We start from the raw sequence: 25441 nt of genomic DNA on the forward strand, positions 1-25441 counted from the left end.
AAGTTTGCAAAATGAGATAAGGCCATGTGGCCCATCTAGCTAGTTTGGTAATTAGTAGATAATTGAGCCAAGGATCATATCCAGCTGTTTCTTAAAAGAAGCCAGGCTGAGTAGCTTGTTCCACTCTCCCACAACTCTTTGTGTAAAGAAGTGCCACCTGTTCTCAGTTTTGAATACATTTCCACTGACATGGAAATTTCCACTGCTTCCTCCTTGGCGTTTTTCAGGAAGCAGCTGGATGAGATCTATGTACTGTATCAATTAGCTACTAGCAAAATTAAACCTCTTTGCGTTTCTTCTGTCGACATCATTTTCTTTCTTACAAAACCTTCAAATAACGCAGTGAAAAAACGTTTAGGTAGAGTTTTGAAGAATTCAAAGTATTCTCGCAAAAAAACAAAATCTTTACATTATGTCAAAGGAATGTAAGATGGTATAATGTCACAAAAACAATTTCAAAATCTGTAAGTGTAAGAAAGATCAAATTAAGTTGTTAAAAAAAACAGATTTAAAGATCAACATTCAAATTCTCTTCAACAATTAAAATATCATTAAAACACATTTGTTGAAAGGTATCCAGAGTGATTGAAACTATATAAATAACCAACTTTATACAGTACATAACATTCTGAACATAAGAAGAAAAAATCCATTAATCGGATCAGCAATTCTATGTTTCCAGCTCTTTATGATAGCCTATTTATCCTGACCAATAGTCAAATCAGCAGTCCGAACCCTATATTTTTGTACTTTGAAATGTCTAAAACCAAAATTAAATAGAGCCTCCTTTAAAAAACCCTTTCCCAAAAATAAGAGCTTTTAGTCAACCAAACCGTGGTGTCAGACTTCAGATTTATAGAAAAGTGTATGATAGTTTTTTGATGTATAATACAGTTGAATACAGTTTCCCTTGAGCACAAAAAAAAACACACCTACAGACAGACAGAAATCACATTCCTGTGTCTATTCTTCTTTCTGTCAGTCAGGGAAACTACACATTTTATGGCTAAGATTAAGTCCGCAAAAGTCAAAGGCCAGGAGAGAAAGGACTCCATCATGACCTGATTTTTTCCTTTTGCGTTCCAAACATCAATTTGCTTTGCACTTTTTGACACTCCCACAGCAAGTGCCTTGCGTGAAAGCAATCTCCCCCGCCAACTTAAATAACACGCTGTGTTTTTTCTTTCTTTAAAATATGAAAAACCCTAAGGCTTTTCAGGACGTGTTGTTATCAAGAGACATCCTGACTGCAGAAAACGCTCCTGCTTTCTTCCCTCTCTTTTTTTTCTTCCTTTTTTGCCTTGAACAACAACAGGCTCATTAAACTGTAGACAAACTGACATTTCGCCCCTCACTTTTTCTATCGTTTCATAGTTTCCGATCATTAAGTATCAGCGTGAAGCTCAAAGGTACCTTGACTTGTCTTTGAAAGAACGGCTCGCCTGGCAAGGAAGCTTTTTGATGAGCTTGTCACATTCTCACCCCAAACATGTCTCATTAATAGCTCAGTCAAACTGTCTTTCTTTCCCCTCTCATTCTTTTTAGCTGTTTTCTACACTAATTAGTTTGCGTTTTCCTCTTCTGCAAGTCCCCTGTTACATCTCAAAGGGAGGCGGATATGGTTTTTCTTTAACCCAAAGGCCAACTTAATCAGCTGAATTAATGACTTTATTACCCATCCAGCCCGGAGCCATGCAATGCATTTCTCCTGTACTCTGTGCTTCAGTCTTCATCCCTGCAGGACCTTCCCATTCCAAATCAGAAGAGAAAGGCAGAGAACGAAACGAAGAAAGTTGATATTGCTCGATGTTTCGAAACTTGTTTTCGGTTCCACAGTGGTGCCATAACCACAAGCTGCTGATCTGTAAGTTACATCCTGAGAACAACAAAAAAAAAAACAACACCCTCTGAAAACACCTCCTCCTTGCTCAGACTGAACACAACTTCAGTTACACTTTTTTTGTTTGTATACTGATAAACTTGTGATAAAGAGTTGTTAAATCACCTGCAAGCAAAAAAACAAACAGAGAATTAGGAAAGGAGCACAATAGGTGATTTAATTTTAGCAAAATAATCTTAGTCTATGTGCTACGATTCTTTAATTTCAATTAAACTGGTCATTTGAGATGCAGACTGATACAAAATATAGATTATTTAAGAAAGGAATGACAATATGTTTTACCACAGATGCATAACTGAATCACTAAGCTATATATTTATTATTGTATTATTCAAATCCAGTTTATTATTATAGATTTCACCATCCTGATTTTGGAGTGTTTCACAGATATTAAATTAATCAGTATTATTATCACTGCAGTGTCATTTACATACAACTGAGACCAGTTCCCGAATCTTGCAGTTTGAATTATTTTTATAATGAGATCAGGGAGTAGCTTACACCCTTGGTCATAAGCAGATAAGGTCAAAATGGATATTTCTTAAGATCTTTAGATCGCAGCAAGCACAGCTGTGTAGAATAAAGAACAAACTAGCCTGAACTTCCTTAATTTCTGTTCACACAGGTTTATTCTGTAACTAGCCACTGCAGCCTTCTTGGGTAGATACAGTACTTCATGGAGTGTCTGTCATTCAAATACACAAATGGTAGCAAAGGCATTGTCGTCAGCCAGAAGATGGGCGGCAGAAATAGGACGCATCAGATGGAAAGATATTTTTGCCTTTCAGCTTTTGAAAAGCTTAAAATAAGGATCTTGAAGACAAAAACAGCTCCTAACGATTCTTAATAATGACCCCAGTACAGATCTAGATTACAATCTTTCCTTTTTTGTCTTGACAGTATGACATACACTCGCAGTATCTATCTCAAGAAGAATATAGCCTTAATAAATTCAATTGTGTTCAGGGTATCTAAATAATTAAAGCTATGGTGTGCAATTTAACAACTACATACAGCCTCTAAAATGTTCCTGTCTGCCCTAGACCAAAAAAAGTCTAGTTTCACAAAATTGTTTTTTAACAATTCGGCTCACAAGACCTGGAGACATTTTCTCATTTGGCGCTCTTCTCACCTTAAAAAACCACTAGGTACTTTCAAATGCATTGTAAATGCAGGTACTTCAATACTGCTCATTGAGGCTGTACTGGAGTTTATCTTCAATCTCCACTCCCCCCTAGTGGGTGGTCACATGCATAAACAGACAAGCACAGGATGCAGTGCTGCAAGGCTGAATTTCCCAACCTGAATGCAAGGAGTAGTAACTGAAATGTGAAGACCCAAAAGACTAATTTCACAAAATGGCACACTTACTCTCGGCAATGCCTCCTTTTAGATTATTTTCATCTGCCAGCTCAGTTTCGGTTTTTCCATCTTCTGAGGCATTGCTTTGATTCTGTGTGCGTTCTTGTATAAGGGTTGTAAGTGTACAGGTAGTTAGTAGAACTATTGCATTTATGTTACTTGTGTGCTGCAATGGTAAAATACATGTGCATTTTCACTGTGTTTTGATTTAGGGGTAAAATACAGTAGCTGTCATTCCATTGCAGAATGTATCATGACAGCACGTAAAAAAAAAAGAATTTGATCTTGAATTCAAAAAGAAATCTTTCAAAGTTTAAATTTTAAAATGTTAGCAAGTATGAAAATATATGTGAAGTGCCTAATCAACTGTTGGCTCCATTTATATGATTGAAACAGATCTAAGTTTGTTTTGTCAGGTAGAGAAAAACTGGACTGGCAAGAGTAGTTGCTAAGGCAACATATTACCTTCATAGGGGTTATATGCATATGTTGTTATATCAGATAATAAAAACTGTGGAAAATTTAATTAATTCAAATGGAATTCAATGCTTTTAAGTCTGTCTCAGGCAGGTACTGTGTATCTAAGTTACAAGGTACACAAATGTCAGGAAACAAAGCTTCATTTATGTAAATAAACAAAACATGATCTAATCAATGAAATACAGATCTTATGCGGATCTTTGAAAATTAATACCTTTTTTATAAAAGTTAAGATAACTTTATTGGCCATATAGAGACAGGGAGAGAAGCTTGGGGTCAGAGCGCAGGGTCAGCCATTTATACGGCACCCGTGGAGCAGCTGGGGTTTCGGGTCTTGTCTATCTAGAAACTCTTCCTTCACATTTTCTGGAATAGCCTTTCCAGTTGAAAGCTCTTGAGAGTTTGTAGGTTTGTAGCATAGCTTTTGAAAGTCAATGTTGTGATGTGGGTTCATACACAGTATTAAACCTTTACTTAATTAATTTGTGTTGCACTAATCCAGAAAATGCCTGTGCTACCTGTGGTGCATGAAACCTGCTGACACGTGTGAAGTCATGAGTTTTAAATCATTCCTCGCCGCGTTCTTACAAAACTGACATTCTTCACTGAGGACCAAGACGATGATTCAATTCTTTCTTTCCTGCTTAGTAAGCAAGAAGTTATGAGATACAATACCGGCTCATGTGAGAAATACTCAAGTTTTCAGAGCAAACATCATTGCCACTTTACAGAAAATCAGCATTTATTTTTGGTGGTGGTGGTGGCGAGAATGGGTTGTTATAAATTCTCTTGCAAATAAACTGACAAAAACTCTACATGTCTCCTAAATAGCTGTAAATGCTCATGCTTTCTGGGATATATTACTATGTCTCGCAATTAGCATAAAATCTGCAGACAAACACACTGCTTTATGGGGACAAAGGAACAGGTGACATTAAATCCACCCCTTGATTCCTACAAGTGTGAAAACCCTCATTTTCTCCATTCTGAGCACAAGTCCCCCAGGACCTATTAGACATTTACACCTGTGTGATGCTGTTTAATATGGGGTGAAAAATACCTGAGTTCTAGACATCAAAAGCTTCCTCTGCTGTGAGTCTCATTTCCTTTGGTGCAATAATGATGTGTGGAGACACACATGCCAAGGAAGGGAGAATTATTCATTAGACTGTCTTCCCTGATCTGCATGTTCAACAACTTTTGAATAAATACGGAATCGTAAATTAGCTTGCAGCAAAACTGAATTAATTGGCTGTCCTCGCGTGCTCATCAAATGCAGGTTTAAGTCAATGTTTCCTGCACTCCACTAATGTGTTTTCTGCTTATTAGGGCATGAGTCAATAACGAAACACAAAACAAAATGTTGCACTAATAGCATATCTTAAGCAGACACTAGGGCATACTGTATCAGCAGGCTTTTACTACATGGAGCTCAGGATTTTCCTTTTCATACAAAAATACTCACCTTGACCTTTTTGGGGTTCTAAATACTCCCAACAGTGTTGTAAGACTACAATATCAATCACAGAAAGCTAGGGGTATGTACTGTATGGAGTCACACTCTCACTCTACTGCAATGTGGACCTCAAGTAATTCACTTTCACTGCAGGAGCCTGTGATGAGAGGAAGACCGGAAATAATGACTATTGGTCACACTTTGTACTTTTTAACGTCGAATTTCAGAATCCCACTTGATAATCATATGACTAGCTAGGGACAAACCTTTACTATTATCAAAGGGGAACTGCAGTCTCAATTTCTCGGATACTGTAGCTTATTATATCTCGGCAACAAAATAAATTAATTGACATAGACAAATTGCAAATTAAGTACCTAGCCGTGAACTTTGTGAAAGTACTGTAAGTCACCATGTTGTCTCAAATCCTTTGGGATTCAAACTTTGAGAAATGAAAGGAAATTATTATTATTATTATTATTATTATGAGAACATAATTATTAGGCTATTATTATTATATTTGGCTATTATTATTATTATTATTATTATTATTATTATTATTATTATTATTATTATTATTATTACAATGAGGCATAATCTTTTTTTAGACAATATAAACTCAAAACTCAAAAAAGATATCAAGACATAGATAAGAGCCACCAGAAAATTATTACTGTTTTTCTTTCAAAACGGGTCATTGTGAGACAGAATCATACTTAAAGTTACTGTCTTTTGTTGTGCAAACATCTACGTGTGCAACCCCACATAGGCAAAAAAGGAATATAATAATAATAATTCATAATTTAAAATAATAATTGCTTACACTTATACACTCCACTCAGTGCAGTTACAGGTAATGGGGACTCCCCTCCACCACCACCAATGCGCAGCCTCACCTGGTGCACATACAGTATACACATATACACACAAATAATATAAAAGAATAATAATATGGAGCTGAGCCAAAGAGTCTTTACTTTGTCATTAAAAAAGTGCAGCCCTTGCTAACAAACTATTTTCTATGTCATTTGCATGCCACCATGCTCTGGAGGGTATTTTATTGTTTAGCATAACGCGCAATTCAGTGAGTTCACTCCTGTTGAAAGGTACGACGCACAGCCTCGCATTCTGTCGCTTCACGGCACATTTCTCAGAGCTCTTCCAGAAATTCGGAGTCATCTGATGCATTCCATGGATCCGGCCATTTTACAGACCAGTGGGAAAGACACAACAGCCTGTGATTGCTTCATAGAGTAATAGCATTTAAATGTTCAACCCCCCCAGACTCACAAAACAATTTATTTCTACCAAACAAGAACCGATTCAACTGTGTCTATATGGTAATGGTTTACTGGTACAAGGCCTGATTTGAATAATAATTGTCCTCTGACTAGATTTGATAACAATACAGTGAAATTACCATTTTATTTATTTAACATTTGACACAGCAGAAAAGCCTCACTGAGTTTGCAAAGGGATGACCAAAACCTTACTCCAATATACATCACCTATCAGGTGTCACTGAGCTTAAATAAATGTCAACTGGCATGTATAATTCTAATAATTGCACTGTTTATACAGACACAATCCTGTTACAGTTAATACAAATGTGATATAAACCCGACTCTAAATCAGCTTTAAGACAAACGGAAAATGCAGATCTGATCAGATTGGAGTTCTTGATTTGGATCAGTGGTGTTATTTTTCTGATCCATTTTCTGATTTCATTCCTGGCCGAAAGCACTCCCCCCAGTACATATAATTTGAACATCTCATGTTTTTTTTGCTAGCACTGGCGTCTACGACAATTCCCAACAAACCACAAAAAACGGGAAATCGGCTCTGTCCTTTTCCAGGCGCCCCCCCGAGAGCTGCCCACAAAGAGGCCGTGCTGACAGCCCATAACCGGCCTGGACTTTGTAGGAGACGTGTGCCTTGAATTAGTCCGACTCCTGGGGACCTCCAGCCCGACCGTCCCAGTTCGGAGGTCCCTGCCCAGCCTGAAAATATGGACCCCTGCTCTCTGTGAAGCTCTCAGGGCTCAGCATGGCTTTGAACCTTGGTGGCTCATCCCTTCCTCTCCAGCCTTTCCTGCGCCCTCCAGCCTGCCTGCGAGGGCATTCCAGCGAGCTGTCTGCATCCTCCGAGCCTACTCCGTGCGGCCTCCTTTTCCTGGGAGAAGAGAGTGATATCCGGAGGCCCCTGCTTCAAGTTCCTGGTCAGCGGACTTCAGGGGACAGTGTGCGGGCAGTGAGCTGACCACTCCCCCTGGCCTGTTGATCCTACGCTCGGGGGTCTGCGATGCCTGCAGCGCTGCCCCATTTCCTGCAGGCAAGGTGCTGCTCGTGAGCAATAAGGACCTCTACACTGGCTGGTCTGAGCATCTCACTCTGCATATCTGTACCACACGTGCTAACATCCAGTGGGAAAACACACCAGCAGATTTCAATTAATATTTGGTGCAAATTATGGTTAAGGCAGAGCTTATTAAAGAGTGATCATGCAAAGGGGGGAGAATACTTTTCCAATGAAAAGTTTATGGTGTTTATTTCAACATAGGAAACAAATGAGATATTATATTCTTGAAAGGTTTTTTTAGGTTGTGAATTTTAAATTTAATTCCCACTAAATGAAAATCTTACTGGTTCTGCGGATGCTTCATCAGTTTTAAAAAGAAAAAAGGGACTGCACATGGTTTCTTTAAAAAGACTGAAATAGTGGGTACGTCTACTGTATGTTGTCCATTAGCTTGTGAATAGACCCTGTTATAGGAGCCTGATGTCCAGCTTAGCTCTCGAAGCTTCTACGCCTGGTGCCGGGTTCAAGGAACCCTCAGCAGAAATAAACGGTTTCTTGAAAATGGATGTATGGATGAATTATCTGATGAAGCTGAATAGATTATACGCTATGGTGCCAGCAAGCATCCCAGCTCACCATGTGATTCATGTACTGATAGCTAATATTCTTTTTCACTCAGTAGACAGTGGAATGTAAATGCAAAGCGGTAAATGTATCTACTATGCAGTTGCTTTAGTTATCATAACATTGATACATTGAACATTTCTTAATTTAAGTTATAGAATGCCATGTTGCACTCCAAGAGCTTGGAAACTAGGTAAAGAAAGCCTTGCCTCTCTTTTCCTGCCATCTAGTGTTGAAGAAAGGAATTTCACTCCTCTTGCCCTCTTGTCCTGTTTTTCCGGTTGTTTTCCACAATACATGCAGCTGCCGAACTTGGTTTCTCTTTTACTTTCATGCATTGAAGTTAAAAAAAAGACATATGCACATTTTTTACTGCTGTTGTGTTCTAAACCGTCTGTCAAAGGTCATCAGGCGAGAGCTACCTTTTCCTTTTTTAATTCCAGAGGTGAAGCTGTCCACTCTCTTCACTCCAGTCTCTCTGGAGTTCCCTACACTCCACGTTCCCTTACACTGGTCTAGAGCTGCACGCCGTTCACTAGTAAGGAGTAGCATCAGGTCATTTGCTAGTAGCTAACCTCAGCGGGGATCCCATCCAGCCCTTTTCTGACAACCGTTCGATAGCATGTTCCAGACCCCCATAAAAAAAAGTGCCTCCTGTCCTCTGATATACCAGATCAAACACTCTGTACACATCCATTACAGCTATTGCTTGTTTAATAAACTCTAACGAGTTAGTTCAGCAGGAACTACCTTTCTTAAAGCCACATTAACCTTCATCTAGAGATATATACAGTATTTATACTGTACACCCTTCTCGCTGTTCAGAGTTAGTGTTTCATACCCTAAATGAGGATGGTATCTAGCTTGATTTCACTTTGTATATGAAAAGGTTATCAGCTATAAAAAGGGGTAATAACCTGTGACAGGCCTACCTCTCCTCGGGTGGCACGTGAGGCCTGAGCACAAGGATAAACCACAGTGGAAAGGAAAATGTACTACAATGGAAATTTATTCAACCAAACTTCTCAACACACACACAAAAAAAAAAACATCTATATTGACCACTTCACACCAGCTACCACCGTGAATCCCTTGTAACCGACGTGAAACCCACGCAAGAATGTGATACTCAACCTTCACTAATTAACAGATTCACGTGTGAATCGATGTACATGTAATTGATGTACTGCCCTCTGGTGGCAGATCTGCTGAAGCGCTATAACACTACTGCCGGCTGCCACATACCCGTGGACTGCAGAACTGCTCATGTGGTGCCTGTCCTTAAGAAGAAAGATGAACTAAAAAATTATACACCAGTAAGTCTCTATTACACGTTAGGTTACAGAAACTATTAGAACTAAAAACAAGTTCTTATATGGAAATCAAATCCTAAAGAATAGTCAACAAAGATTTAGAAAAAGTAGTCTTGCCTAACCAACTTGTTAAAATTCTTTGAACAAGCAACGGAGAGCATATGATATTGCGTATTAAGAGAAAGCGGCATTCGTGTGTGGTTAGCACTGCTGTCTTGCAGCACTGGGGCCCTGGGTTCAATTCAGGATCTGGGGTGCTATGTACAGTATGTGGAGTTTGTATGTTCTCCCCAAATTCACGTGGGTTTCCTGCCACAGTCCAAAAACATGCAGGTTCATTAATTGGCTTCTGTGAAAACTGGGCCCTGGTGTGGGTGTATGCATGTCTGTGTGTCTGCCCTGTGATGGACTGACATCCTGCCCAGGGTGTAATCGGTGTTGTGTCTCTTGTTTGTTGGGATAGGTCTAATTGTCTGGACGTTTTATTCACTTTTTATTGCAGAGCATCAACTGACTAGGCTGAAGGGTAAAGAACTTACAAGTTGTGGCTTCACAATGAGATCAGCACATGTGAACAGGGCGCATAGCTGGTTTTACAAAGCAGGCAGACGAACACTTACTTTACATGTAAAGGAATATTAAACATATTAATAAATAGCTGAAACAAAAGGAAACACGTTTTTAATACATTATTCAGATTTTATTGGAGATAGAAAATTAATTTGATAAATTAGTAGAAAATGAATTTAAAAAATTTAATCCAGAATTCATATATTTTAAAAACTGTACAAGATTAAACCGCTGTTTTGATCCTTTGTCAAAACAAGCAGGGCAAGTGGTCTGCACAAAAAAGGGAGGAAAAAGTATGATGAATGAGAAAATCATAGTAGGCTCTGATTAAGTGTACACAAAAATAGCAATTCAGGTCTTTTAGCATATATAGGTCAAGCAATGTAATTGGAAGACAAGGATATAACCTTGAACACAGCATGTGAGTTCAGCACAGAAAGATCCTTTAAAGACTCACACCCAGAATCTGCAGAATGTGAACTAATCACACTGCATGTCTCAAGAGTTTAGGTGAATATGCTACTAACCGAACTGGACCAATGGGGCAAAACGCACAGACACTGAAATCAACACCATCCCTTAAAAAACAAAAACCTCTAGATCTCAGGAAACACAAAAAAAAATCAAGAGCTTTGAGAAACTGAGGTAGACTGTAAACAGCCTTCTTCGTCTGTTTTTTTCCCATTACATTTTGACTGCTTTCCAATCGTGTCCATCTTAAAAAATCCAAAAGGCAAAAACACGTCCATGAAAAAATTCTGTTTTTTTGTCACTGGGTGTTTTTTTTTGTTAATTTTTTATTATGACTTACATCGGAGTCAGCACAGAGCACTCTCCAAACACATCGCCTTGTCCTGTCCCATCCCAGTACAAACACATCAAAAGGAAGGAGGTAGAGTAATGTCCTGCATTTTTCATCTTTGTCTTGGCTACAGCATTTACCATGGGAACATTTTAGTGTTGCTGTTCTTTCTTAACAATCTGTAAGATTAAAGGCTTAAACCAAAAATACATTCATGAAAAGCATACATTTGACCATTTCATCACGTTTCCCACAAGCACACATTCACTGAATGCAAGATTAAGCATTTCTTAATGTATTTGTGCCTACTAAAATCTAGACAGAATCTCTTCTTAGGCTGTACTGAGGTATATTTGGTTGCCCCATCTTTGCTCTTTATGACCTAATTGAGCTCATCATCGTCTTAACTTTTCAAAGGTCTCCAGCTCTTGAGGTCTTAGAGATCTGGAACACCTACTGAATTCTGACCCTCAAAGTATAAATTGTTTGAAACTTGATTTCATTGAAGTAAGAACACTTTTTTTTAAACTGATTACATAAAATGAATCATGATAAAGAGGGAATACTGGACGGAAAAGGATACTAGCTAAAAACATCCCCTTTTAATTTATTCTAGGCCAGTACAAGTATCCTTTGAGTCAAGGCCATATAACTAATACTTTAATGGATCATTTGACAGGTGTTGAATTGTTCTGGACAATTTGTAATATTTTTATATTAGGCTTCTCTTCTAATTTGTGGCTAACCTAAGTAAAAAAAAAAGGGATGAATCTATTTTTCCAACATAATAAAACAAACTACAACTATGCATGTGTCCATATGTGTTTTTTACTGTGTGTGCAAGTTATGTTATAATTGTGAGGATGTGAGGATGAGGATTAAGAAAAATGTCCAAGAGAAATCCAGAATTTGGGGTCCTTTATAACTGCTACAGGGATGCCAGATTTGAATAAAGCTTGGTTGTTTAATCATGCTAATGTGATTTCTAAACCTTGCTGTGATTGTGTGACACTCTGTAAACAATTCCAGCAAACATGATCAAAATATCGTTGGCTACAAATAATTATTCTTAGCTTGTACTATCAGACAAAATGTACAACAGCTTTTACAGTATATCACTCCAAGATATTAAAGTTGTACTGTTTTCTTATAAAAATATATATATTTATTTTTTTAAAGTATACAGTATAAAAACAGAATCTTACAATCTATAAAACAAACTGTTACTTTGATGTCCTATTTAAAAAATTGACAAAACACTGCAAAACAGACAAGATGGACAGAATATTCCTAGTGGAGAGCACCATTAGAGTACTGAACGATACTTGCAGGCAAACATAATCCAAACAGCACAAGCAGATTCAGGGTAAGTGAAGACTCTCACTCGGACTGCAATCCTCACATGATCCCCTCGGCAGCACACAATCTCGTCACAAAACGGGGACCTGGGAAAGGGTAACATCAGCGCTGTCAGGCCTTTGTCTTCAAGCACCCCAGATTCAACAGCGCTACCTGCTGACATCTGAATCGGGCTGGTCTATCATTCGCAACGGGAATAACCCCCTTGAAAAACCTCCAATTTGGCCAACAGGCATCATGTTTCATGCTGTGTATTTTTTCTGTTCTCTAACCTGATATTGTGAAATTGGATTATTGTTTAGTTCACTGGTTGGTCCTGTTCAAATAAAAACAAAGCTAAAAAATCATCTTGAATGGGCTGTTTCATGTACGGGTTAAAATCACACTTCTACAATGCAGCACAACACAACTATTTCCTCAATTGTACGGCAACTTCATGAATTCCTCCAACAAAATAGAAAAGAAAGGCAAAAGGTAGGGAATGTTGTTAGGATATGAGCAGTTCTGCTAGTTTGTGTGTGACACATTGTCAGACACATCATTTCTTAAACTATCCAACGAAAGTACAGCACTGCTGAAGCTGTTAGCCAGTGCTGTGCAAGAACTGCCCCGATCTGCACCAGCGAGAGAGAGCAAGAAAGAGGTGCAAAAATTTAGGAGATCTTTCCAGTCCCTAGCTAGCTCCTGGAGAGAAGGCATTTCCAGAAAACCACCCCGAGGGTTAAAATCAACTGCTTTAGAAATCGGTTTGCTAAATCAATCATAAATCAGTCAGCCCCACCCAGGGATCATGACCGCCTCGAGGCACGGCCCGACACTTTCTGCTCGGACGCTGGGCTGGCGCTGGAGACCGGCTTTGCGTACCTTAGACAAGTAGCGAACGCCCTTCTGGTGTTCCTGTGGATGAAGTGTATTGGGAATCCCTTGAAGGTGTGGCCGTCAGGCACAGCCCTCCTCACGGCGTCCTGAAACTCCTCGTTCCCGCAGGACACCCCCGCGGCGCGCTCCAGCTCGTAAGCCGCCAGGGCGGGCGAGAGCAGATAAGACAGGTGGTCGTCCCACACCGTGGTCAGGCCCAGGTCCTGCAGAGCGGAGGAGGCAGGGAACAGCGGCTTTTCCTTACTGCAGCAGCTCTGTGGCTCTCTTCCCGGCCACATCTCCTTGTGTGCTCTCGCCTTCCACTCTTTGCATTTCAATCCGTTTCATCATCATTTGTTTTTGAATTGTTAGCCAATGTCAAAGCATAAAGCTGTTCTTCCTGCCAAAATGTCATTCACGCATTGAATCGGCTGGACCTGGTGACTTTTTTAGCAGTAACGAAGGAAATGTCCTGTATCTTAATAAACAACCCATCACTAAGGCATCTCAACAAACCCTCGAGACAAAGCTGGTTCTCAGCGATTGGAAAAGGGCAAATATGATACAAAGTGGACCATGGAAATACAGACGGGGCAGTCTTCCATCTATTTCATGTATAAATATTGAAAAAATATTAATAACTGAAATGAGAAGATCATCTGTTTCATAAAAGATTCCATTCACATAATAGGCAAGGTCTTATTTAACTAACCTGCCAGATTTCTTTGAACAAGCTGTGGAAGAAATTAATACAAGTAAGGTTGGCCTAGAATAAGGTATATTGAGATTTCCAGAAAAGCTCTCACATAAAATGTTAATCCTCAAATCAAAAACTGTAGAAATCCATAAAACTCCCTTAAAATAAGAGACAGGTACCAGGCTGAGGGCCGAAGATGTCTCCGACTTCCACAGATGATTTTGATATAATCAATAACCTCATCAAAGCTGCAAATGAGACTAAATTAAAGAGAGAAAGCCAACACCTTAGAAGCGGTACAGCTCTTATACAAAGGCTGAGGAATACAGGATAGACACCTGGGGTATTAAGTCTAATCTACATAAATGCAATGCATGTCATGCAGACAATACGAATATAAATTACAAAAACTGTGGCTTGTCTGGAAGAGGTGGCGTGTGAATTTGGTTGCCCATCCTTCGGATGAGACGTAAAACCGAGGTCCGGACTCTCTGTGGTCATTAAAAACCCCAGGGCGTTTCTTGAAAAGAGTAGGGGTGTAACCCCGGCGTCCTGGCCAAATTTCCCATTGGCCCTTATCAATCATGGCCTCCTAATAATCCCCCTCTATGAATTAGCTTCATTACTCTGCTCTCCTCCCCACTGATAGCTGATGTGTGGTGAGCGTTCTGGCGCACTATGGCTGCCGTCGCATCATCCAGGTGGGGCTGCACATTGGTGGTGGTGGAGGGGAGTCCCCATTACCTGTAAAGTGCTTTGAGTGGAGTGTCCAGAAAAGCGCTATATAAGTGTAAGCAATTATTAACTATTAATTATTATTACCGAAAACCCAGGAGAACCACTATCACACCGCAGCCATGACAGAAACGGCTCCCGTTACCTTCCTGTGCTCAGACACCAGGTATCTGATCTGCAGCTCCATCTCGTTGCTTGCGGAGGCGGCGTCGATGGCGGGGGCGCACAGAGGGGGGGCAGGAGGGAGGGAGGTGGTGGCCCCCGGGGCGCACACGGACCGGAGGGCGTCTTCGCTCATGGCCTTCCACCGCGACTCGTTGCCGAAGTCGAAGACGCACAGCTCCACGGCGTCCGAGGCCTGGCAGTTGGCCAGGAAGGCCTTGTGATTGAAAACGCAGCCGACGGTTTTGTAGGGGTGGGAGGGTTTCGGCGGCCGCGCCAGTGGGGGGTCATCGGGGTTGACGGGCTGGTGAACGTACCTGGGCGATAGAAGTCAGCCGTACCTTAACGCGGGCATCACCCAGGGTGCAGATGGTTTTCACTTATTATAGAAACACCCCCCCCAAAATCCTGCTTGGGAAAGTTCCCCAAAAGCGTATATACAACTTTGGCATAAGGGAAGAGTACTGATCTGCAAGCCCTACAGGGATTATTTACCAGACCCACAAATGCAGGGCACCCATTGACTTTTCTTAAGGTAATTGGTTTGTCCTCTGAAGAGGTCTGCCATTCTGTACCCCTGCAGGGCGGTCTTCCTGAACTGCTCCTGCTCGGCCAGTAAGAGACAAGTCATTACAGCTCGCAGGCAATCAGAGCCCTGCCCTGATCTCTACTCTAGCGACGTGTGAAGTGATTCGAATTGATTCAGGTCCTACAACACACTGTAATGATGTACTGTAATGGACAGTTTAGCTCGCATGGGGCTCCTAAATTAAAAAATAAAATAAGTGTAGACTGAAACAAAGCTCTTTTTAAAGACAGAATTAAGATTTGAAAACACAGGATTTCCTCCCAGCAGGCTAGCTCACATTGAAATGACCGTTCTGAGGACAGAAGTGGCACATTTCAGACTACCCTTCAGATGAGGGCCAAAGTCTTTCACCCACCTGTGCCCGGTGAGACTCTCCCAGAAAGTAACGGGTCCTTCGGTGCCGCAGGTCATCACCCAGGCGTGGGGCACTCCCTTAGCCTTGGTCCCTATGCAAACGTAGGCTTCGAGGCCAAAGCCCAGCAGAAGGCTGCAGAGGAGGGTGGCATGATCCTCGCAGTCGCCCTGGAAACAAGGCGGCGGCAGTTGAGGAATCGGTGCCGTCGAATCAGGCGTGCAATCGTTCGAGGCACTGAAGCACCTACGATATACCCGCCCGCTGATTGGACGACAGTTGAGCTCAGGTAGAATTTGCCTTGCGGAGCCTTTAAAAAAATACTCACCTTTTCAAATACTCTCATGTGGCTGGGGAAAAAGGCTAGAAAAAAAACAGCTCAATTTTTAAATTATTTTTACTTACATTTTAACAGTTTTACTGACTAACAAACAGGCTGGAGGGGCCAACCGGCCTCCTCTCGTTTGTAAACTTTCTTAAGTTTTCTTAATCTAACAGACAGGTGGTGCACAACGAATAGAAGCCGTTGTGGGTTAAAGTCTCAGAAAAGTGTTTAAAATATATATGTTAACTCAATCAATAAAGTCGTGGACAACATGTATTTTTCTTAAAAATGTTTTTGATTAAAAATAAGGGTATAAAAGAAAAAAAAGCCTAAATCTATTTTCACCGACATGCAGTCATTTAAATGCAGTCCTGTACCACAGAAAACATCCAGTGCATGTTAATACCGTCTACAATGCAGAGAAATATCCTCAGGAAGGAAAGAGAATTACACGTTTATTTACATAAATGTAATTTCCAGGAAAGGATTTTCTTCTCTTTTCTTGGAAGTTGAGACATCACCCTTCAGAAGAAGAGCAGGAGAGGCAGTCCAGATGACAGACTGTTCCCAGAACTATTAACCTAGCCTGAGCAGTGATACTGACGGGAACTGATGCTAAATGGACTTACTTGAAATGATGTCCAGGGATCATGTGTGACCTAAAGTACATTAGTTTCTGCGTGTGACTTATGTCTGACTTCTGAAAGACAAACAGTTATCTCCAAAGGGAAATCCATATTCCATATTCCAAAAGGAATATGAGAAGGCTAGGGGATCTTTCACCGGTAATATTTCTGGTTTAGGTGCAGTATAAAGGCGTATTGAGCAAATGTTTAGGAAAAATCAAATATTAATATGACAGATTTTTACTCATCAACATATCTGTTTAATAAACCAAATTTGATTACTTTAATTTTTTAAAATCAGAAATTAAGAAGACACCACCACCGTGTCCAAGAGGACATGCTGTAATACTGAGACTCTAGACAGGTTTGGTTGTTGGACTCTCTTGATGGTCCATATTTCAACTCACTTTTTCAGCCATACATGATAACAATTTACACTCCAAGGTTGATCCAGAAAATGCTTTTCTCACTCCACCGTGAGATGACTAAAACTTAACACAAGTCTGCACTGCAAGTTTTGACTTGTATACAGACTAGTCTTACAACAGGCTTACATTTAAAGGCTTTAATTTAAAGAAGACAGCACGCCCTCCAGACAAAAAGAAAAGGAGACTGGTTTTTCCAAATTTACACCGGTAAAAAACACGTAAAGAGTGTTTAAAAGGACTCACTTATATTTTTTTTATCTGCAGCGAGTACTGGAGAACTTGTCAGAGACTTTAAATTAAATGTGAGTTTATCATATGCTAGATGGCAAATATAAAATACTAGTAACATGAAAAAAATTCATAACTGTAATTAATATTCCCTCATGTCATAGGATGCTGCAAAATACAGAAGGCCTATGCAAGGGGGCTAACAGTACGAATGAGGAGGAAATGGCTATATTAAGGGAAGCACCAGAATTCCCATCTGTATATTAAAACAATCAGAAGGGCTCGAGTTACCCCCATGTTTCACCCCAACTTGTTTAATTACCCCAGCTCAAGCACAGTTCCAAAGAAGGTGATTGTCAACATCTTACTTAGGGACAATTAATAGGTTTATTCCACGCTGAAAAGAGAAGAGAGAAAACACAACGTTTCGGCTGTGAAGCCTTCTCCGGGTGTCATCTTACTTCGTCGAATCGGCAGCTGAGAACCAACGCTTATTTGGAGCGATGATCTGACGCAGAGCTCAAAGGGCTGTCCTCAGACAAAAGCTCCAACACCAAACCGCACCATGTACTGTCTGACGGTACACAGGCAGGAGATGAAGGGATATGGGGTCCCGGGCGGACGGAGTTACCTTGCTCCTGCACAGGAAGGCCAGCAGAGTGCACCACTGCTCCTGCCTCCCCCCGCCACCGATGACCGGGGCCCTCTCGTGGCCCAGCAGGCTGACGAAGCGCGCCGCCTGCCGCGGGGTGTCCAGAAGCCGCCCCGCGCGCAGCGCTCGCACATAGGAGCACACGGGCCGGTTCGTCCCGTTCTCGTCCTGAGCACAGCACAGAGGAGAGAGTCCTCAGCCACCGGGGGACAAAGACTTCCTTGCGGCTGACACAGAGCAGCCAGCTGCCCTGAGAGGCTCTCTCTTATGTTCCTCTCTTTCGGAAGAGGTCAGAGACACTTTAATTTGTTGCCAGGAGAATGTATATTATACGCCATTACAACTCTGGAACTTCTGCCTCCCTCAAAAGGGACATGTTTTGAACTTTCTTTAAACTAATTCACCTCTGCAGTGCATTTGTGATCTTCCTCTGTCTCATACCCTCAGAGTCCAAAGACTTTAAAGCTTTATCTTAAAAGCACAGCAGCTGGGTTTACGTACAGTACCTTGAGGCTTTCAGCAGATACTCTACTGAGATTTCCCAATTCTTTTCACACTTATACACTAAGTTTATACGACACACTACAACAACAGGGAGTGACTGTTCAACATATTAATTGGTGTTTAAAGATTTGACACCTGATTGTTAATTTTACCATTCGCGTTGCATTAGACACGAAATTGCATCAAAAATCCAATTAAAATGTCCTTCTACAGAAACAGGCACCATGAAAAATCTATTTAATATGAAACATAATAACATAATAAAATTAGTCTGGTGTCAACCTGTGCAAAGATCTTGACCAGCTTTGTGTTGTGTGAAGGCCGGATCTGGAGGAACTCTCTCCACCACTGCTTGGCGTAGACAAGGAATAAACGCTCTTTCTCTGCGCTTTTCTGTCGCTCCAGGGCTTGCTGGGAAAAGAACATAAAACCCACTGACCAGCGGCAACGCAGAACTCCAGTTCCCACCCACAATCTGGCTTCGTCTGGCATTTACCATTAGGAAGAAAAGCGAAGCAGAATGGAAGCAGGAAGCAGCCTGCGTGTTGGTGCAATGTTTGGGACTTCCTGAGGGGTGTGACTGGCAATGTTTATGATGCTTCCAGAAAATACACATCTCCATTTCAATAGACACTCTGAGCTCACTGGGGCTCTGGCACCCAAGAGAAATGCCAGTTGTGAAAACGGGCGAGAATCAGTACCGCCGCTCGACGTTTGTGATGTTTGTCAGACCACACGAGAGCTGAATCCACTGGAAAGAAGAGTGATACGACTGTCAGCAGCTGTGTACAATCCAAGCTATTTCCCACAAATGAGGTTGACATCCAATGCCGATAGCCTTGCTGGAGAAGCGCAGAGCATGTGGATGGTGCACGCAGTCCTAATTCCAGCTGAGATCACAGCTGGAGAGGAGAAAGGAGTCAAAGGCCCTCTTCTCGTGAGCAGGCAGGTAATAGTGAATGTGGGGGGGGCTCAGCTTCTTTCTTCACATGGCAGAATGTGGGCGGAGCGGTGGCTCTGTGGCTAAGGATCTGCACCTGTGGCTGGAAAGTTGCTGGTTCAAATCCCGCGGCCGGCAGAGAAATCCTACTCCGTTGGGCCCCTGAGCAAGGCCCTTAACCCAAGCTGCTCCAGGGGTGCCTTATAAATGGCTGACCCTGCGCTCTGACCCCAAGCTTTTCTCTCCCTGTCTGTGTGTCTCATGGAGAGCAAGTTGGGGCTATGCGAAAACACAAATTCCTAATACAAGAAACTGTATGATCTTATCTTATAAACAGGGATCAAACACTGTGTTGTCATCGTCCCTCATTTGGAACGATTACTACTAATATACAGGGTTCTTATAAAACGGACCTATTCAGATAAATGAATTGTGACTTCCCAAATAAAACCACAGGTAATACTGTATATTTCCATGGACAACAACAGCACAATCTATAAAGCACTAATCTCACAAGTAACTGTCGGAGGACACAAAGTGTGACCCAAAGGTATGAAAGTGTCAAAACTGCCAGAGAAGCACCCACTGGTCCATGCTGATGATATGTGTTCTCCCAAACCCCATCTGTATGCATGTCAAATCTCAGTACTCTGTTGCAGTTGGTTTCACAGGCAAGTCAATCTATCTGAAAAAGAAGAGGTTCTTACCTGTGTGCTGATTATATCGGGCGTCAAGGTCTCAGTTAGCTGTGGGTAGAGCTCCAGTTTTATGTTAAGGACACCAACTGGCACTTTGGACTCACTGCCTGGTGAATTGAATGAAGAAGCTTCAGAATAACTCTCTTTTTTCCTTCAAACCTGCTAAAGATCAGAGACGCTATCTTTGGATCCAGAGCAAAGGTGAACTTATGTCTGAAGATTCAGAGACAAGGCACCTGAGCTGGAGCTATATCCTAATTAGGGTTGCACTAGGGTTAGGGTTACCAAATCAGTAATTTACACATATACACTGCAAAACACTGTTAAAATCATGGGAATGGTATCAGATAAATTAGCTTAAATCAAATGTGTTTTCAAAAACAGATGATTAATAAATCCTTAATTTGGGAAGTCTTCAAATACAAAAAAAAATAGATTTTACTTTTACCGAATACTGGATTAGACACTAAAATTCAATCCCCAAGTGTGTTACAGAAAACTAATGTCTTAGAGGCATGCTGGTTCAAATAATAGTGCTATTGACTTTTTGTAATACAATATTACAAAATTTTCACAAACAGCTCTACAAGACAGTCAAAAACCCATCTTACTCAAAATAACCACATTTTGGTACGTTTCAACAAAAAAATAAAATTAAAATGTTCATTTTCCTACCCACTCCCAGGAGTTCCACAGCTAAAGTAGTTCTTCCATTCGGTGAACTCAGGACGGATCGCCAATCCAGGAAATAGGAGGAAACTAGCAAAGTCTCACTTGATGTGTCCGTCTTGATAAGAACCATGTGAACGGGATCACTAACAGACAACATTGTTGTGGCATCTGCCATCTTACTGCCGTCACCTAGAAACAATTAAACAATTAACAACCTGAGACCCTTCAAGTAGTTAAAATACACAACCCTCTAGTTCTGGGTCAAACACGATGTGCCAAGCAGTGGCCTCTCTGTGCGTGCCATAAAGGTGGTTCTCATGATTTCAGAATTAGTGTGCCTGTCTCAGTAAGGCAGCAAATGTCAATCAAAGATTCAACCATGAAGACCCAGGAGCTTTCAAAACAACTCATGGATAAAGCAGTCTAAAGGCACTGATCTCGAGAAGGGTTTGAAAACATTTCAGAGACTCTTAATATCTCACTGACCGCTGCGACGTCAGTCTGTAAGAAGTGGTAAGCACCCAGACACTGCCTAAATCAGGTTGCCTCTCCAGCCCTGTAAAACACATTCCAGATCCCACAGGAGATACTGCAAACACGTGGCAAAAGGTTTGGCGGTCAGACATGACAAAACTGGACTTTTTTTAGTCTAAATGCAAAGCGTTGCATCTGACGCAAACCCTGTTATAAAGCAGCTGGATACAGCCGCAGGTGCTACTGGAATTAACCCCAAGTGCAGGAGAGCGACAGAAATGTCTGAAGAGACCTGACTGATTGAGAATTGAGCAAAGTACTGGAGAATTTGAGAAAAAAACCTGCTTTAGACTTACAATTTGGGCAAAATTTGTCCTTCAGCAAGACAATGATGCAACACATAAGGCAAAAACTGCACAGGAATAAGAAGGTGAATGTCCATAAGTGGCCCAATCAAAGTCCTGACTTGAATCCTATTGAGAATCTGTTATTTAAACATTTCTTTTTTAAACGTGATAAGTATCTTGAGAGAACATGAGCAAATCTGCCAAGAAAAACAGGCAAAAACTGCACTAAGCTGGTGTGTAAGGTACCGTAAGAACAGACCACAGCTACAGCCAATGGTGCTTCCTCCAAATATTGAGTTCATGAGCCTCCACTCAATTACTTTTGCTGACATTTACTACAACCTATCTTACCCTGAGCATTTAGCTCTTGAATAAAATATTAAACTTAAAAAATGTGGATCCATCACTTTGCATATCCGTTCTCATTTATACTGTACCTGTAGCCACACCCCTGCTCAAAAGATGATTGTCTTGAGCATCTATACGAGTATTGATTATCTGATGTGTTTCTAGTTATACTGTCTGCTGCTGTAAAATAAACTGGCGCTCAGGGATAATAAGGACTCTCGCTTGTGTAATGATGAACGAAGGTCCCAGTCTGTTGCTGCGGAAGACGGCTCTGACCTGGACCCTCTCTGTGGACTTCCAGCAGGAAGCCCTCCTGGAGATCTGGCTCACAGGCGCAGGGCACAGGCTTGGAGCGGAAACGCTGGTTCCTGAAGTGCAGGTACAGGGTGAATGTGGAGCACACCTGCCCAGGTAATGGCTCAGGCTCCTGGAGATGCTCCAGAAAAGCCTTTCCCCCAAGAACCTGCAGGTAAAGGTACCTTCTTGTTGGGTCAATGTTGGCTGGAAAAGAAATTAACCTCAATTAGGAGACGCCGATGGGCCATTAATGCGATTATGGAGTTAGAATTAGGCTCATTTTAAAGTAATCGATAAATAACAGTGACAAAAGGATTACTTCATGTTCACACTCAGTAAAAAAATCCCATTTCTACTTTTTAGTAAAGCAAGGAAGTACTGCACGATAGTTTTGTAGCACAAGCGAACCGTTAAACCAGTATTTTCGGAGTCAAAAAGCTAACACTAACGCATACCCTGAAGTAAATCAGACTGCCTATTGTAAGATTTTTTTTTTTGCCTTTATGTAATATGCCATTAAAATGGTAAATGGTAATTTCCAGTTCAGTTCTTCCAATTTAACTGAATGGACCAAACATTATTGCACTGCATATCGTTAAAAGTCTTTCTTACTTTTCTTGAGTTGTGCTGGCTCCTTGTCGACAAAATGTGTTGAGGGTTTAGGAGTAGAGATGGCCTCTCTGCTTGGCAATTCCTAATCCAGGCCACACACACAGAGGGAAGGGAAACAGACATCAGGAGATTTCTTCACGGGGGGAAAACATGTCACCCTTATACAGTATCATGTACTTAACAGCACACTTCCCAACAAATAAGTGTCCTTCCTTCATTATTAAGTAAGCCCTCCTTACTGTCCCCCAAGCCCGTCTACATTGTATGGGCGACAGGGCCTTCTCCTGCTATGCCCCCAAGCTCTGGAACTCTTTGCCCAAGGATATCCGAGAGTCAGCTTCTCTAAACTCCTTCAAATCCAGACTCAAAACCTTCTTCTTCAGAAAAGCCTTTACTTAACTGGTTCCATTCTTCACCCCTCTGCTCTTCTTAGTACCACCTTCCACGGTCTCCTCTATTGTTATTGTTGTAATTGTAATTGTGTCTTATCTTGTGAAATCTTCCTATTTATTGTTGTAGTCTTCTTATTTATTGTTATTGTCATCCTGTAAAGCGCTTTGAGAAGCCACCTTTAAAGGCGCTATATAAAATAAAGTTTATTATTATTATTATTATTATTATTATTATTATTATTATTATTGAAAACATAGATACAGAGTTAAAATGGAAACAACCGAAAACAGAGATAGTTTTCTGCGTCGGTAAGATACCGCGAGATAAACTGGATTGTAATCCTGATCTGAATCAAACACTCACCTGCACAAAGCTTAGGTCCTTCATGACATCATCGACGATCCCCCTTCGTTGCAAACCCCGTATTAAGTCCTCTTCCGAGAGATTGTGATGTCCAGAGCCCAGCTCCTCCCGCACGGTCTCAGCCAAGACATCCCGGATCTTCCCATGGATATCGATCTGCACATGCATCCATTAGATACATCCATTAGATACACCTCCTGGGAAAAACTTAGGTTGCTACTGGTAGAGGTGTTATTGGGGCCAGCAGACACTGCAGTCCATGTGGGTCCTAATGCCCCAGTATAGTGATGGGGACACTATACTGTAAACAGGTGCCGTCCTTCGGATGAGACGTAAAACCGAGGTCCGGACTCTCTGTGGTCATTAAAAATCCCTGGGCGTTTCTCGAAAAGAGTAGGGGTGTAATCCCGGCGTCCTGGCCAAATTTCCCATTGGCCCTTACCAATCATGGCCTCCTAATAATCCCCCTCTATGAATTGGCTTCATTACTCTCTGCTCTCCTCCCCACTAATAGCTGATGTGTGGTGAGCGTTCTGGTGCACTATGGCTGCCGTCGCATCATCCAGGTGGTGGAGGGGAGTCTCCATTACCTGTAAAAGCGCTTTGAGTGGAGTGTCCAGAAAAGTGCTATATAAGTGTAAGCAATTATTATTATTATTATTATTATTATTATTATTACTTCTTTATCCCAGAAAGGGTGAGAGTATTATGAATCAAACTACCCAGACATTGTGTTGTAGCCTGTACCCTGGCTTCAGGCAAGAAACGGCAATCAGCTACTAACATAAGAGGTGGATTGGACCAAAGGCCTTCTTTCATCTTCGCTGGAATCAAACTACCGTAGAAGATATGTGAATGATGAAAACAAAAATTGTTTACACTGTATCTTCAAATAAACGCCGCATACAGCTTGAACACGATCTTGATTAAAATTTTCACATTAAAATATGATTTCTCGTGGTACATACGCCCATTTTCTGAGTGCTAATACAGTAGCATGCGTTAAAGCTTAGTCGCACTGAACCTACAAGAAGCACAGTTCTGTACCAAGGCCTTCCCCAGTGGGTCTGCAGAGTGCGATGATGGTTATCTGATTATTTCGAAAAATGCTTGAGTTGATTTCAAATATTTTTTTTTAAGAACTGTAGGCCAAAGGAACTATTTAATGTTGGCAACTACAGAGTCCGGAATTTAAGAGATCAGACAACAATTCAGAACCGTGGACAGAGCACAGCAATCGGGCAACTAAAACCAGGAGGAAACCTTACCGACTGAATGCTCAACCTGAAGCCGAAAACATGACAGCAGGAACAGCTTAGAAAGACGGACTGTTACCTGTCACATTAGCTACCTGTACTTTCACTGAAGTGGCCCATAAGTATCTTCGAGTGCTACAACATTATTCCCGCAAACTTTAAGCTCCGGACTCGTTTCTTTGGAAAGTCTGGACGATGGGTTAAGATCATATTATTTCTCCAAAGCATGCAGGCGTCTCTGGTGAGACTAATACTGTACTCACCTTTGTCAAGTGGTTGTGAATGATCTGTTTCAGCTCAGAAGCCTTTTCTGGTGGAAGAGACATGCTCACAGAGGACGTCTACTGTATAGAAGTCCCAACGAACAAATCGTTACTTATTTAATTACGTGACTACTTTCACACTCCCCCTGCTTACTTAAATTGAAACTGGTCAAACTAAAAAAAAAGGGGGGCTGATTTCGCTTTCCAGGTTTTCGAAAGCAGCAGTCTGAACCGTCAAGCTCGTCTCCTCCCCACAACAACCAACGAGCAGACAGAACTTTCAAACCGTGGCGGAAAAGCCAGCGGGAAGCCATCCATTGTAGTGCCCGACTTAATCTTGCACAAAATAAAATGCAGCAAAGGGAAATAGCACACATATTACACCCAATTTATATATTTGTCCATACTTTTTAAAGATAATGACATTTTCGTTATATATTTTGTGTCTAACAAAAAGT

The 25441-nt window shown here is 41.3% G+C and overlaps 1 protein-coding gene across 1 annotated transcript; it reads right to left on the reverse strand.

Annotated features, from left to right (window-relative positions):
* Positions 1–10111: 10111 nt before the first annotated feature.
* cep76 (centrosomal protein 76) lies at positions 10112–25235 on the reverse strand. The gene is made up of 12 exons (XM_006635968.3): positions 24984–25235; positions 23465–23620; positions 22709–22790; positions 22076–22300; positions 20634–20819; positions 19968–20065; positions 18603–18731; positions 17796–17984; positions 15561–15727; positions 14600–14933; positions 13029–13246; positions 10112–12250 (listed from the first exon to the last, which is right to left on the reverse strand). Exons 1-12 carry the CDS (start codon positions 25044–25046, stop codon positions 12112–12114), a joined length of 1986 nt encoding a protein of 661 aa, XP_006636031.2. The 5' UTR covers positions 25047–25235; the 3' UTR covers positions 10112–12111.
* Positions 25236–25441: the final 206 nt, after the last annotated feature.

The sequence above is a fragment of the Lepisosteus oculatus genome, chromosome 10, assembly GCF_040954835.1.
Source record: "Lepisosteus oculatus isolate fLepOcu1 chromosome 10, fLepOcu1.hap2, whole genome shotgun sequence".
Lineage (NCBI taxonomy): Eukaryota > Metazoa > Chordata > Actinopteri > Semionotiformes > Lepisosteidae > Lepisosteus > Lepisosteus oculatus.